Source organism: Oryx dammah, unplaced genomic scaffold, assembly GCF_014754425.2.
Source record: "Oryx dammah isolate SB20612 unplaced genomic scaffold, SCBI_Odam_1.1 HiC_scaffold_3, whole genome shotgun sequence".
Classification (NCBI taxonomy): domain Eukaryota; kingdom Metazoa; phylum Chordata; class Mammalia; order Artiodactyla; family Bovidae; genus Oryx; species Oryx dammah.
In genome coordinates this window covers 109,478,331-109,491,099 of record NW_024070187.1, presented here as the reverse complement: position 1 = coordinate 109,491,099, position 12,769 = coordinate 109,478,331, and the positions used below count along the sequence as shown (strand labels likewise).

The window sequence follows — 12,769 nt, the reverse complement described above, 5'->3', positions numbered from 1 at the left end:
AAGACAGCAGTAAAGAAAACTGATAGGAATCCCTGACCTCACGGAATTTACATTTAAGTAGGAAAGAGATTATAGATATGATAAATAAGAGATGAGGCTAGCATGTTAGAGAGTGGTGGTGGTGATTGAGTTGCTAAGTTGTGTCCACCTTTGCAACCCCGTGGACTGTAGCCCATCAGGCTCCTCTGTCCATGGGATTCTCCAGGAAGAATACTGGAGTGGGTTGCCATTTCCTTCTCCAGGGGATCTTCCCCGCCTAGGGATCCAACCCATGTCTCCTGCATTGCAGGCAGATTTTTTTACCACTGAGCCACCAGGGAAACCCCATGTTAGAGAGTAGTAAGTGCAAAAGAGAAAAAATTATGAAAAGTGTTAGAAAGTGTATGTTTGAGGAGGAGGCAGAGGTTAAACTTTCCAATGTTAAGTGGCAAGGGAAGGCTCCATGAGAAGTCCCTTCTGAATAATGAAAGGCCTGAAGAAAGTGGAAGGGAGGCATGTAGGTATCTTGGGAAAGAGCCTTCTTGGCAGAAGGAACATGCAAAGGCCCTCAGGTGAGAGCGTGCCTGGAATGAGAAACAGCACATCAAGTGAGGAAAAACCTGCCAAGCCTTAGACAGACTGGGCAGGCACTGGCCACTCCAGAGAAGCTGTCGCTGAGCTATGCTAGAAACTTTAAAGCCTCACGACTGGGCTCCCACTGATTTGACGTTAATGACAAAAAGTCTCTGGACAGGACATTAATTACGTAAAAGAAGAAAAGATTTTTAAGCGTGAAACATAGGCTTTCCTGGTGGCTAAGCTGGTAAAGAATCCTCCAGCAACGCAGTAGACCAGGGTTCGATCCCTGGGTTGGGAAAATCCCCTGGAGAAGGGAAAGGCTACCCACTCCAGTATGCTGGCCTGGAGAATTACGTAGACTGTATAGTCCATGGGGTCACAAAGAGTTGAACACGACTGAGCGACTTTCACTTTTTCACTTACATAGGAACTTCTTGTTCTGGAGTCCAAGTTAATATTGATATTAACACAAAACAACACCACTGGTAACCCTATAATAGCCTCTGTGTTTTCTAAAGGGCTTTCCTTCAGGGGCTTCCCTAGTGGTCCAGTGGTTAAGAATCTGCCTTCCAATGCAGGGGACACTGGTTTGACCCCTGGTCAGGGAACTAAGATCCCACATGCCACAGGGCAACTAAGCCTGTGTGTTGCAATGGAGAGCTGGAAGGCTGTGATGAAGACCCAGCACAGCCAAAATAAATAAAGTGTACTTATTTTACTTTATGACTAAAAAAAAAAATCTTTCCTTCATACTGAACACTGCATCTTGATCTTCAAAATAACCCCATAAGACATTTAAGGGAGGTATTGTTAGACCCCTCTTATGAAAGAGGAAGACGATAGTCAAAGAGGTTACATGATTACTAGGGTCACACAGTTTGTCAGTAACAGAGTTGGAACTAAAAGCTTAGATCTCCAGACTTTTAGACTGGTGATCGGATTTGGGACTCAAGGGATTCTTGCACCCAGATATGCACTCACAGTAAAAAATCACCAGGCATGTGAGGAAACAGAATCAGACCAATAAGCAGAAAGGTGTTGGAATGGAGATACAGAATACTGGAAAATATTCTTGCCTGGAGAATTCTATGGACAGAGGGGCCTGGCAGGTTACAGTCCATGGGGTCACAAAGAGTTGGACACTACTGACAGGCTAACACACACACAAAGGTTGAAGGAATGAATGAATGAATAAAATAAATGACTGAGTACCAGAAAATGACAAAAGGTTGTCAGGACTGATGGTAAAAAAAACTAAGTAGGATTTCTAGAGGGGAAAAATACACTCATTGAAATGAGGAACTCAGTGATGAATTTCAATGACTAGACACAGCCAGAAAGTGAATTCATGACTTAGAAGACGGATTTAAAGAAACTACACAGCATATAGAAGTGAAAGAAAGAGATGTCAAGTATATTAAAGAGAGGTTAAAAAAACATGGTTGGCAGAGTGAGAAAGTCCATGAGAGAATGAGAGATGAGAGAATATTATTTAATAATATCCCCATTACAATTATTTTATTTCAAACTTTCCCACCATACAGATAACACTATGAGGTACTTTTTTTTTTTAATGCACAAAGTTTTATCTTCACTTTGAATTATTTTTTTGGGAAAGATTCCTAGAAGTTGAATTAAGATGTCAAAGGCAATCTAAAGGCCCTTAATGCACATGGCCATACCTGTACAGTTATATGAATTTACCGGCCGCACATAGTGTGTAAAAATTACTTTGCAAAAAATCGTATGGGATTATTGCTTTCATTTGAATTTCTGATAGCAATGTTGTAATTGTCTGGTTGTCTGATAAGGGAAAAGAAAAAGATATTCAAATCTGACAGTGATTCTGTGAGCTGCTGAGGCCTGCCGTACCGCTTCCGACTCCCTCGTGGTCCAGGGTCACGTGCTGGTTACTGCTAAACTCCACTTCTTCAATGGGAGCCCTTCCACTGACAACGGTCGTTTCAGGAATAGGCAGAAACACTTCCGCCAGCAAGGTGGTACCACTGTGTCCAACTGTCTCATAGACCTGAAATTGAGGAAGAGAAAGAGCCAAATAAAGACAGCAACAAAGGGTGCTCACTCCCAGATAATCAGTCCCTTTTTCTGTGCTGTTCACTGATCTAGTCCAGAGCATCCATGTCAGAGTGGAGGGTTGAGTCGTGCTGCTCTGGTCCCCATGGAGACCAGATCATACCCTATTTGACAAGTTATCAGCATCCTATCTTCTTGCCTGGCCCAATCGTCTGTGGTAGAGAGGTTGATTACAAAGCACCAGGGTACTGCAAATATTTCTATTTCAAACTAATATGCATTCGTTTTGGAGAATAGGCTTCCTCTTTTTCCTGGTTCCAGTTATTTCAGAGAGCAACAGCATCAGGTAGAAAGGTGAGATAATTTGGACAAGCCACCAGATGGTTTATTATCTGCACCAACTTCAAAGTCAGTAGGAAAAGCATTATACCCTGAGGTACTCTAGGGTACTGGGTCAAATTTCTTAGTGGTAATAGAAAATTATTACTGGTATTATTAATACAATCAATTATTAATTATAATTATCAATGGTGTTATTAATATAAAATCTATTACTGGTAAATCTCTCAGTCTTTCCTTTAGGACCTTCATTTTTTTTGTTAATTGCTGAGCCCTATCCATCTCCTTCACAGACCTTCTCCCAAAATGGGGTCAACGGGACCATCTATAGTTCTAATGCTAATTACTGTGGTGTGTCTCATCATCATGCCATCACCGTGAGAGGAAGACCCCATTGCCAGAGCATCCACAGATTACGAATATACAATACGGTCTCAGTCGGACCCTCTGCTCCATGTGATCAAGCTTCCCCTGTATTCCTGGGTCATTTCACTTTTGTGGGAAGAAGATAAAATATCAGCTCTGCTGCCTTCCTTCCGTGTTCCATTGTCTCTCTCCATGAAGTCTCTCCGGCTGGTACATATTTTTCTAAAATGCAGATCTTGCTCTTTTTTTTCTACTAATGAAACATTTCTATCTTTTTTATTTTTAATTGGAGGATAATTACTTTATAATGCTGTCTTAGTTTCTGCTGTACGACAGTGTGAATCAGCTCTAAGCATACATATATCTCCTCCCTCATTTTTATTTTTAAATTTATTTTTAATTGGAGGATAATTGGTTTACAATGTCGTGTAGGTTTCTGCCACACATCCACGTGCATCAGCCATAGGTATACATATGTCCCCAGCCTCTTGAAGCTCCCTTACACCTACCCCCTTCCTGCCACTCTAAGTCATCACGGAGCCCTGAGCTGAGTCCCCTGTGCCATACAGCAGCTCCCGACTAGCTCTCAGTGTCACCCGTGACAGTGTGTACACGTCAGGGCTGCGCTCTCAGTTCGTCCCCCTCTCCCCTCCCCTGTGCTGCGTCCAGAAGTCCATTCTCTACATCTTGTCTCTATTCCTGCCATGCAAATAGGTTCATCAGCACCATTTTTCTAGATTCCATATGTATACGCTAATATATAATATTTGTTTTTCTCTTTCTGACTAACTGCACTCTATATATAACAGGCTCTAGGTTCATCCACCTCACTGGAACTGGCTCAATTTTGCTCCTTTTTATGGCCAAGTAATATTCCATTGTATGTATGTACCACAACTCCTCTCGATGAAATGTTCCTGTTTTTCTCCTGATGTAATCAATCCCCCTCTGATTATCTTTCCACTCACCACCTGAATGTGCAAAGATGACACTACGGAGTCTCTCTGCCCACCCTCCCTTTACACAGCACGTGTTGTGCTGTGAATTCTTTTCTAAGGATGAGAAGGATGGATTCGTGTGGCCCTCTATCTAGGCCTCATCCACCTGGTATTCACCAGCTCACATTTGCAACATGGCTGATTGAGTTTGGAGGGGCTACTGGGACAAAGACAAAGGCAGAGGCTCCATAGGAACTGAATTCAAGACCCCAAACTGAGTACCACTGTGAGCTATTCTAACAGGCTGGGCGCACCAAGAAACCTGTGGCTGTTTGGGGCTTACCCCTGCTTGATTCAAGGGCTGAGCAGGGAGCCCATGAGTTGCACATTTAAGCCACACTCTCCAACTTCATCTTTACTAGTAGACAGGTGATATTTTTATCTATATTAAAAAGATTTTAAAGAAAGTTTCAAATATATGTAATATCAGAAGAATAATATACCATGAATGCATCACCTACCTAGCTTCAATTACCATTAAGTTACTGTCAATCTGGTTTTATCTATATTCTCAACTATTTGCCTCTTCATTAGTATTCTGAGCTTAGACATCATTTCATCTGTAAATATTGCAATATGTATCTCTAAAGGAGGATATAAAAAGGCATAATTACCATACAATTATCACAGCGATTCCTGAATAATGCCAAATATCACTAAGTTTCCAATGCCCTTCAGAATCTCAAAAAATTACTATAATATTTTGAATCAGGATGACAATGATTTCATACACTGAAGTTGATCGGTATGTCCCTCAAGCCTCTATTAATTTATAAATGATCCCTCTCTCTTTGTATCTTTTTTACAGATTTTCTCTATACTTTTATTGGTTTAGAACTCTAATGGAAAAAGAAAGGTCAATTTTTTGGCTTATCCCAACTTCTCATAAGAGCCTGCAGTTTTATAATATCACAGACTATAAAGAACATGGAGCAGTTTGTTGCTCACTGCACAAGAGACCTTGGTTTGACCTATTAGCTTATGGACTCTTTGGCATAAAGTTTTAGCCAGAAAGAATGGTGCATTTTTCTTTCTTTAAAATTCTTTTTGTACTTCTTGAATTTTTATTCACCCAGACAGGCCTTTGTGTGAAGCCATTAAGAGCTTTAGGTCTGATACCATGCTTAATCTTAACCACAGTCCTATAAAGGTTGGTTTCTGGTAAAGATTAAGCAAGATATCAGACCTCACAATCCTAGATGACGGATGTGGGGCTCAACAGAGGGGAGAAATTTCTCCTGGTCCTTCATCTCATAAGTCACAAAGCTGGGATGTGAATCTACCACCGTCTCACTTCAGGACACATTCACATTTTGTTATGTTTTCCTCTCGGGTCAAGGAAAATCAGAAAGGTGAATAAAAATTAAGAAATCTTTTAAAGCCATAACCGTAATCCATGATTTATAAAGTAAATATAATTACTTTAGACAGATTGGTGACAAATAATGATTGAAAGAGAATTAAAAACCTAAATGAAAGAATCACAAAACATGGAAATGCTGTATAAACAATGGCTAAAAGCAACGGTTGGGTTTCCCCAGGTGGCTCAGTGTTAGAGAAACGACCTGCTAATGCAGGAGACGTGGGTTCAATTCCTGGGTTGGAAAGATGCCCTGGAGAAGGAAATGGCAACCCACTCCAGTGTTCTTGCCTGGGAAACCCCATGGACAGAGGAGCCTGGAATGCTACAGTCCAGGGTTCACAAAACAGTCGGACGCAACTTAGTGAGTAAACAACAACACAACCGTGACAAAAGGTTAAAGCACAGCCTTCCATGTGGGCAGCTGTAATTAAAAGACCACCGAGCTCTTCCTGTCTCCGAGTCTCGTTTCTCAGATTCTCAAGGGACTGGCTCTCCTGGCCAGGGGAAGGTGTACTGTCCACTTTGTGAGGGTGTCTGAACTCCCTAGAAGGTGCTCTGTTGTATCGGACCCTGCGTGAGGACTGCACGAGGTTGTCACGTGCCCACCCACATTACTTGAATGCCCCCACCAATCCCTGGGCTTTCCCTGTAGGAATGCTTATCCCCTCTACTGAAATTCCTTGTTTGTCATTTGTCTCACTGAAGAGTGAGATTCCTGAGGGTAGGGGCCTTGTTTGATTTCCCTTTGATTGCTCAGTACCTCTCCTCTGTGAATTGATATATTTAGAAAGGAGCACGTTAACTCTCACTGGAAACAAGGTGTTAGATGATAAATCGATGGGATGGAATTGTTCTCTTCTCTGAACCGCTGGTAGACTTGGGAGTTGGCCTGACTCTCAGATTTTTTCACCTGATTTGTTTCACTCCGCAGTGGACGGTCAGCTCCTCCCACTGCCTGCAGAGGGCGGAGTGGTGGACAGGACGTGGCAGCCTTGTGGTCCGACTGGTCTGGATCTGAACCGTGACACTTCAATTTGATCTTGGGCGTGACATCCCCCTACTTTTGCTCTCATTGTAAAATGAGGATGTTACCCAAAGTTCAGCAGGAAGGCAGTGGTGCAGCTTAGCTGAGATGGATGAAAAGCGTCTTTCCTTCTGTATAAATGCCATTTCTTCTTCACCTGGGCATACAGTTGGCAACAAGCATGTGCATTTTTCTAATACTTTGCAGTTTACAAAGATCTTTCATAAACATGATTACATTTCCCAAATATCTCATTAAATCCTGTTGGCCAGTTGATTTTATTCAGTTTTATAAAATAGGCATTTCTTTTATTTAAATTAAACTTTTCAAGACACCCTAGTTTTTTTCAAGGAAGACATTAAGCTTCTGAGAACCTATAGGAATGTTAGGGCATATTCCATATTTAGAGTTAAATCATCTATATTTCTTGGTGCCCCAAAATAAGGAGGTAAAAAGCAAACTACATTGTCTCAAATGCTTAAAAACGGGAGGGACTAATAAAACTTTGATATTACTTCAAGTTAAGGAAATAGAAACCATACCAACAGTCAGAAAATACCATTTATGCTGGAAAAATGCTTCAGAAGGGGACATAAAATGCAGTATTAAGCATTTAGCTAAACTTTTCCTGGTGTTGTGTCTCTAACTACTCTTCCCTGGTTGCTCTGAGAGTAACGAATCTGCCTGCAATGCAGGAGATCTGGGTTGGGTCCCTGGGTCAGGAAGATCCCCTGAAAAATGGAATGGCTACTCATTCCAGCATTCTTGCCTGGAGAATTCCATGGACAGAGGAACTAGACCTACAGTCCTTGAGGTCTCAAAAGAGTCAGATAAAACTTAGTGACTAAACAACAACAAAAGCTTTGTAACATAAAAATTTCTTTTATTTACATTAAACTTTAATATGTAAGATCTGTCTTTTCAAGACTCCCTAATTTTTAAAATCGCAGCTCTCTTTAATGCTAGGATGGAATGCTCTTTTTAAAAGTCAGAGAGTGGACACTTTGGGCTTCATCAATTCAGTTCAGTTCAGTCGTGTCCGACTCTTTGCGACCCCATGCACACCAGCACACCTGGCTTCCCTGTCCACCAGCAACTCCTGAAGCTTGCTCAAACTCACGTCCATTGAGTCACTGAGCTTTGTAAATATTCATACATCGCTTTCTGTATAACTGAGTTGAAATTTTGTTTTCTTTCTGAGTCTGGGGTTCTCAGCTTCAGCAACTGGCTTTGGGGCCGAACAGCTCTTGGCTGCGATGTGTCGTCCTGGGCATTGCCCAGTGTTTACCAGCATTGCTGGCTTCCACCTATTAGAGGTGCCAGCGGCTCCTCACCACCTGTAATAATTAAAATGTCACCAGACTTTGTCAGCTGTCCCCCGGGGGTACAAAGTTATCTTCACCGAGAAGCACCGCTCTAAGCAGAATGAGTGTGTGTGTGTGTCTGTTTGAAGGTGAAATGTTAATGAAGAAATAAGATAGGAAATATAATTTGATTTATGTTCAGTGGTTCAAAAATTCCTGTTGTATTAAAAAAAAAAAGGCAGCAGTGAATTCTAAATAGCAATTAGATCAACTGCTACCAAATTGGGACTCAGTGAGATTATTATTAACTTCTGCTGCATTTGGAATGAGGTTTGCTTTAAGTCAACATTCTCGTGCAGATTTACCTGCTAACAACAGTGCTTAGGATGGTGTTGATAAGCCAAATCTTAGGAAAATGTAGAGGCATTAAGACAGATGAAAGAAGAGTCCATCATGAAGTAGTTTATATTGCACGGTCTTAAGTCATGATTCTCTGATCTTAAAACCTAAGCAAAGCAAAACAAAACATGGCACAGCTTATCTTGCACGTGTGGTAGCGGTGGATTTGGTACAGGGGGCTGCCCTGCGATCTCAGCCCTGGTGACACTGTGGTTCAGTTAGGCTGATGTCCCCACTTCCCCTCAGTGTTGGATCAAACACTGTTTACTCCTATGCCCAGAGACTCCCCTCCCTCCCTGAAAAGACTCTGGGTGACCGAGGCCTGCCCTCCTCTGTGTCATCACCCCCAACTCAAAGGACCTTTCTACTCTGTATATTTTTTTTAAGAGTGTTTTTGATGTGGATCATTTTTGAAGTTGTTACATCTTGTTTCTGTTTTCTGTTTGTTTGGTTTTTTGGATGCAAGGCATGTGGGATCTTAGCCCCCAATCAGGGTTCGAACCCCCAGCCCCTGCACTGGAAGGCAAAATCTTAACCACTGGGCCACCAGGAAAGTCCTGCTCTTCTGTCTTGATTCACCTCTCATGAACCTATGGGATACTACAGGTTCATGAGTTTCCTGGTCTGGCTTTTCTGTTAGAACCATCCTCTCGGGGTGGGGTCACCAGTCTTGGATGACCCTCCTCCATCTCCCCGGGACGAGCGGGAGAGAGAACGAAGATACCCAGAGGAGACTTCCTCCCAGAAGCTCAGCAGGGAAGGAGTCAGGGGTTGACGGGACTGTGGTGTACTTTAGGGTGTGGTTGATTGGAGCACTTGTGGTTGATGGATGGAGTATCCCATCCCATCATCTCTCAACACTCCCACCCTCTTTCCTTTCCCTCTCCCACACTCTCCTTCCACAGTTTTCCCTTTTATTTTCCAAGTCATCAATCTTTTCTGCGCTGGCCGCTTTTCCCACAGCTGACAAACGTGCTCCAATCAACCACACCCTAAAGTAAACCATGGTCCCCTGTCAACCCCCAATCCCTTCCCTGCTGAGCTTCTGGGGGGAAGCCTCCTCTGGGTATTTCATTCTCTCTCCCCCTTGTCCCGGGGAGATGAAGGAGGGTCACCCAGGACACATCTCCAAACAGGACTGGTGTCTCCACCCCGAGAGTGCTGTTCTATCAGAAAAGCCAGAGAAACCAGGAGAGATTCTGGAAAGAAGAGTCAAGTGACTTCCAGCTGGGTTAAAAGGAAAGTTCCCTATCTCAGTCCATGTGCCAGGAATATAAAAGCTCAACAGGACTGATTCATAAGGAAAAAAACAATAATGCCAAGATGCATAAAAGCCACCCAACAATATTACACAGCTGTTGTTAGTTTTGGGGAGTCAGGTTGATGAGTATGGGGTGGCATGACAGGTGTGCATGATAAAGGAAAAGGAGTGAAGGTCATTATCACTAAGCTTTCTCTATTTCTAAGTCAAACTTCATTTTTGTGAAAGACCAAGTCTATGGTGTTGCAGAGAGTGGGACACGACTGAGTGGCTGAACAACAACAACAAGCATTTATTTTGGAAAGACTTCAGAATCCTGAAGTTTTGAGACCTTTCTGGAAGGACTCTGGTCCCGTTTCAGCTTCCATCCTGGGAAGTCCCATCTCACCCTTCACTTGGGGCCAGCTCTGAGGCTTGCTTTTTTTACTCTCTCTAGTCAAACCACCACAGACTTCCCAGGTGGCTCAGTGGGAAAAGAATCTGCCTGTCAATGCAGGAAATTGCGGGTTCAATCCCTGGTCTAGGAAGATCTCCTGGAGAAGGAAATGGCAACCCACCCCAGTATTCTTGCCTGAAAAACCCCATGGACAAAGGAGCCCGGTGGGTTACAGTCCATGGGGTCGCAAAGAGTCGGACTCGACAAACGAACAACAACAGATGAAGCCGTCATCAAGTCCTGCCAATCCCTCTTTCAAGGCTGTGTGTGTGCGTGCTAAGTCACTTCAGTCATGTCTGACTCTTTGTGACCCATGGACTGTAGCCCCCCAGGATCCTCTGTCCATGAGGATTCTCCAGGCAAGAATAACTGGGATAGATTTCCCTGCCCTCTTCCAGGGGATCGTTCCAGCCCAGGGATTGAACCCGCGTCTCTTATGTCTCCTGCATCGTCAGGAGTATTCTTTACCACTGGCGCCACCTGGAAAGCCCTCAAGGCTGCAGTGTTGCTTTAATTAATTTCTTCCTCCCATTTCCTCTGTGAGTCCCCAGCCTCATCCCCTCCCTCCTGGGCTTTCCAGGTGAGTTGGTGGCCTTATCTTCTGCTTTGTAGGGTTGCCCTGGTAGCCGATCTCAAGCCTGGCTAGGAAACACTGAGTCCTATGGTTTGAAACATGCAAAAAAAATCAAACCTCACAGTCGACACTGTTCCCTTCCATATCCTGTGTATCCATACTCTGCTTAGTGTTATTTCTTTGCATTGGGTTGATCAAAAGGGTCATTTGGGTTTTTTGTAATATCATATAGAGAAACCTGAATGAACATTTGGGCCACTCCAATAGTTGTCTCTCTCATCTCCCAGCTGGATTTAAAGCTCCCACAGGCAGGGCCATGCACATCGCTCTTTATACACAGCTTCCAACGTTCCACTAAACTCCTGGCTCAGCCTCAGACCCTCAGTTGGCTCTCCACAATCAAGCAACAAACATTTGGAGCTTGGTGTTGAGTCATCAAGGGATAAATGATCATTGTGAGAAATTCTGAACATTTTCTGAAGCACATTACCCTCTAAAGTTAAGCATTTGATAGCATTGGTATAAACAGATGCTTTTAAGGTGACTTTTCTTACCCTCTCGAAGTTGCCAGTAATTGTTGAACCTTCCCTTATTCAAAACTTGCAATCATATGGAAAATTTCCAAATGGTACAATATTATTTCTTGACAGTCAAAATACAATATTCTCTCAATTAATTGTATCTATAACCGGTACTCAATCATTCAGTAGAGAAATACTAAAATATTTTGATAACTACACAGCTGCAGTTGTATCTATGGACTTAACGTCAATTATAATAAGAAATATTGGCTGTCTGCAGTACCATGTTGAGGAGGAGTCTGAAGTTATATCCAGGCTCAGTGGGGGAAAATAGGATGCTCAGCTGTCATTTCTGGCAAGGGTGGTAGATAAGAATGAGAAATTTCTGAGTCAGTTGTAGTGAGGTGGATGAACCTAGAGTCTGTTGCACAGAGTAGTAAGTCAGAAAGAGAAAAACTAATATTATATATTAACACATGTATATAAAATCTATAAAAATGGTACTGATGAACCTACCTGCAGGGCAGGAATAGAGACACAGGCGTAGAGAGAAGACGTGTGGACACAGTGGGGGAAGGACGAAGGGACAAATTGAGAGAGCAGCATCGACAGACATATATTACCATTTGTAAAACAGACAGCTTGGGGGAATAGCTATGCCGTGTAATACAGGGGGCGCAGCCCGGTGCTATGTGATAACGAAAATGAGTGGGATGAGGGGCTGAGAGGAAGGCTCAAGAAGGAGGGGATATATGTATACAAAGAACTGACTCACGTTGATGTACAGCAGAAACTAACATAACATTGTAAATTATCCTCCAATTGAAAAAAAAAAGAGAGAGAAATTTCTGCACAAGTGGTGGCTCAGGATTAGTGATTTCTGCATGGGTGGAAGATGGCAGACAACAGTACATGTGCTGTGTATTTGCAACCCTAATTAACGTGCCTATTGGTATCACGAAACAGAATCTGTCAGCAACATGAGAGGCTTTGCCAGAACAGCAAGCCTAAGACACTGAAGTGGGTTGAATGTGTCTTGTTTTTCATTGCTGTTGCTTAGTCACTAAATTGTGTCCCACTCTTTGCAACCACATGGACTGTAGCTCATGAGGCTTCTCTGCCCATGGGATTTCCTAGGCAAGAATACTGGAGTGGGTTGCCATTTCCTCCTCCAGGGGATCTTCCTGACCCAGGGACTGAACCTGCGTTTCGTGCATTGCAGGTAGACTCCACTGAACGAACAGCGAAGCCCAGTGTCCTGTAAAATTTATGTCCACCTGGGATCACAGAATGTGACCTCAGTTGGAAAAAATAGTCTTTCCAGGTATAATTAAAGATCCAGATGAGCTCATACTGGATGAGGGTGAGTCCTAAATCCAACAAGAGTGTCCTTGTAAGAGACAAAAAAGGACACACAGACATGAGAAGGCCACATGGAGATGGAAGCATAGTTTAGAGTGATGCTGCCAAGAGCCACGGCACGCCCGGAGCCACCAGGAGCTGCAGAGGCAGGAAAGGCTCTCCTCTAGAGCTTCTGGAGAGAGCACGGCCCTACTGACACCTTGACCTCAGACTTCAGGGCCTTCAGAACT

The 12,769-nt window shown here is 43.2% G+C and overlaps 1 protein-coding gene across 6 annotated transcripts in view; it reads right to left on the bottom strand.

The window, feature by feature from the left end:
• CC2D2A (coiled-coil and C2 domain containing 2A) overlaps positions 1-12,769 on the bottom strand; it is a 128,515-nt gene that overhangs the window by 47,153 nt on the left and 68,593 nt on the right. For all 6 annotated transcript variants that reach the window (XM_040237545.1, XM_040237546.1, XM_040237549.1 and 3 more), the window contains one exon: positions 2,431-2,587. In XM_040237545.1, coding sequence (XP_040093479.1) covers positions 2,431-2,587 — 157 coding nt within the window. The remainder of the gene's footprint in view (positions 1-2,430; positions 2,588-12,769) is intronic.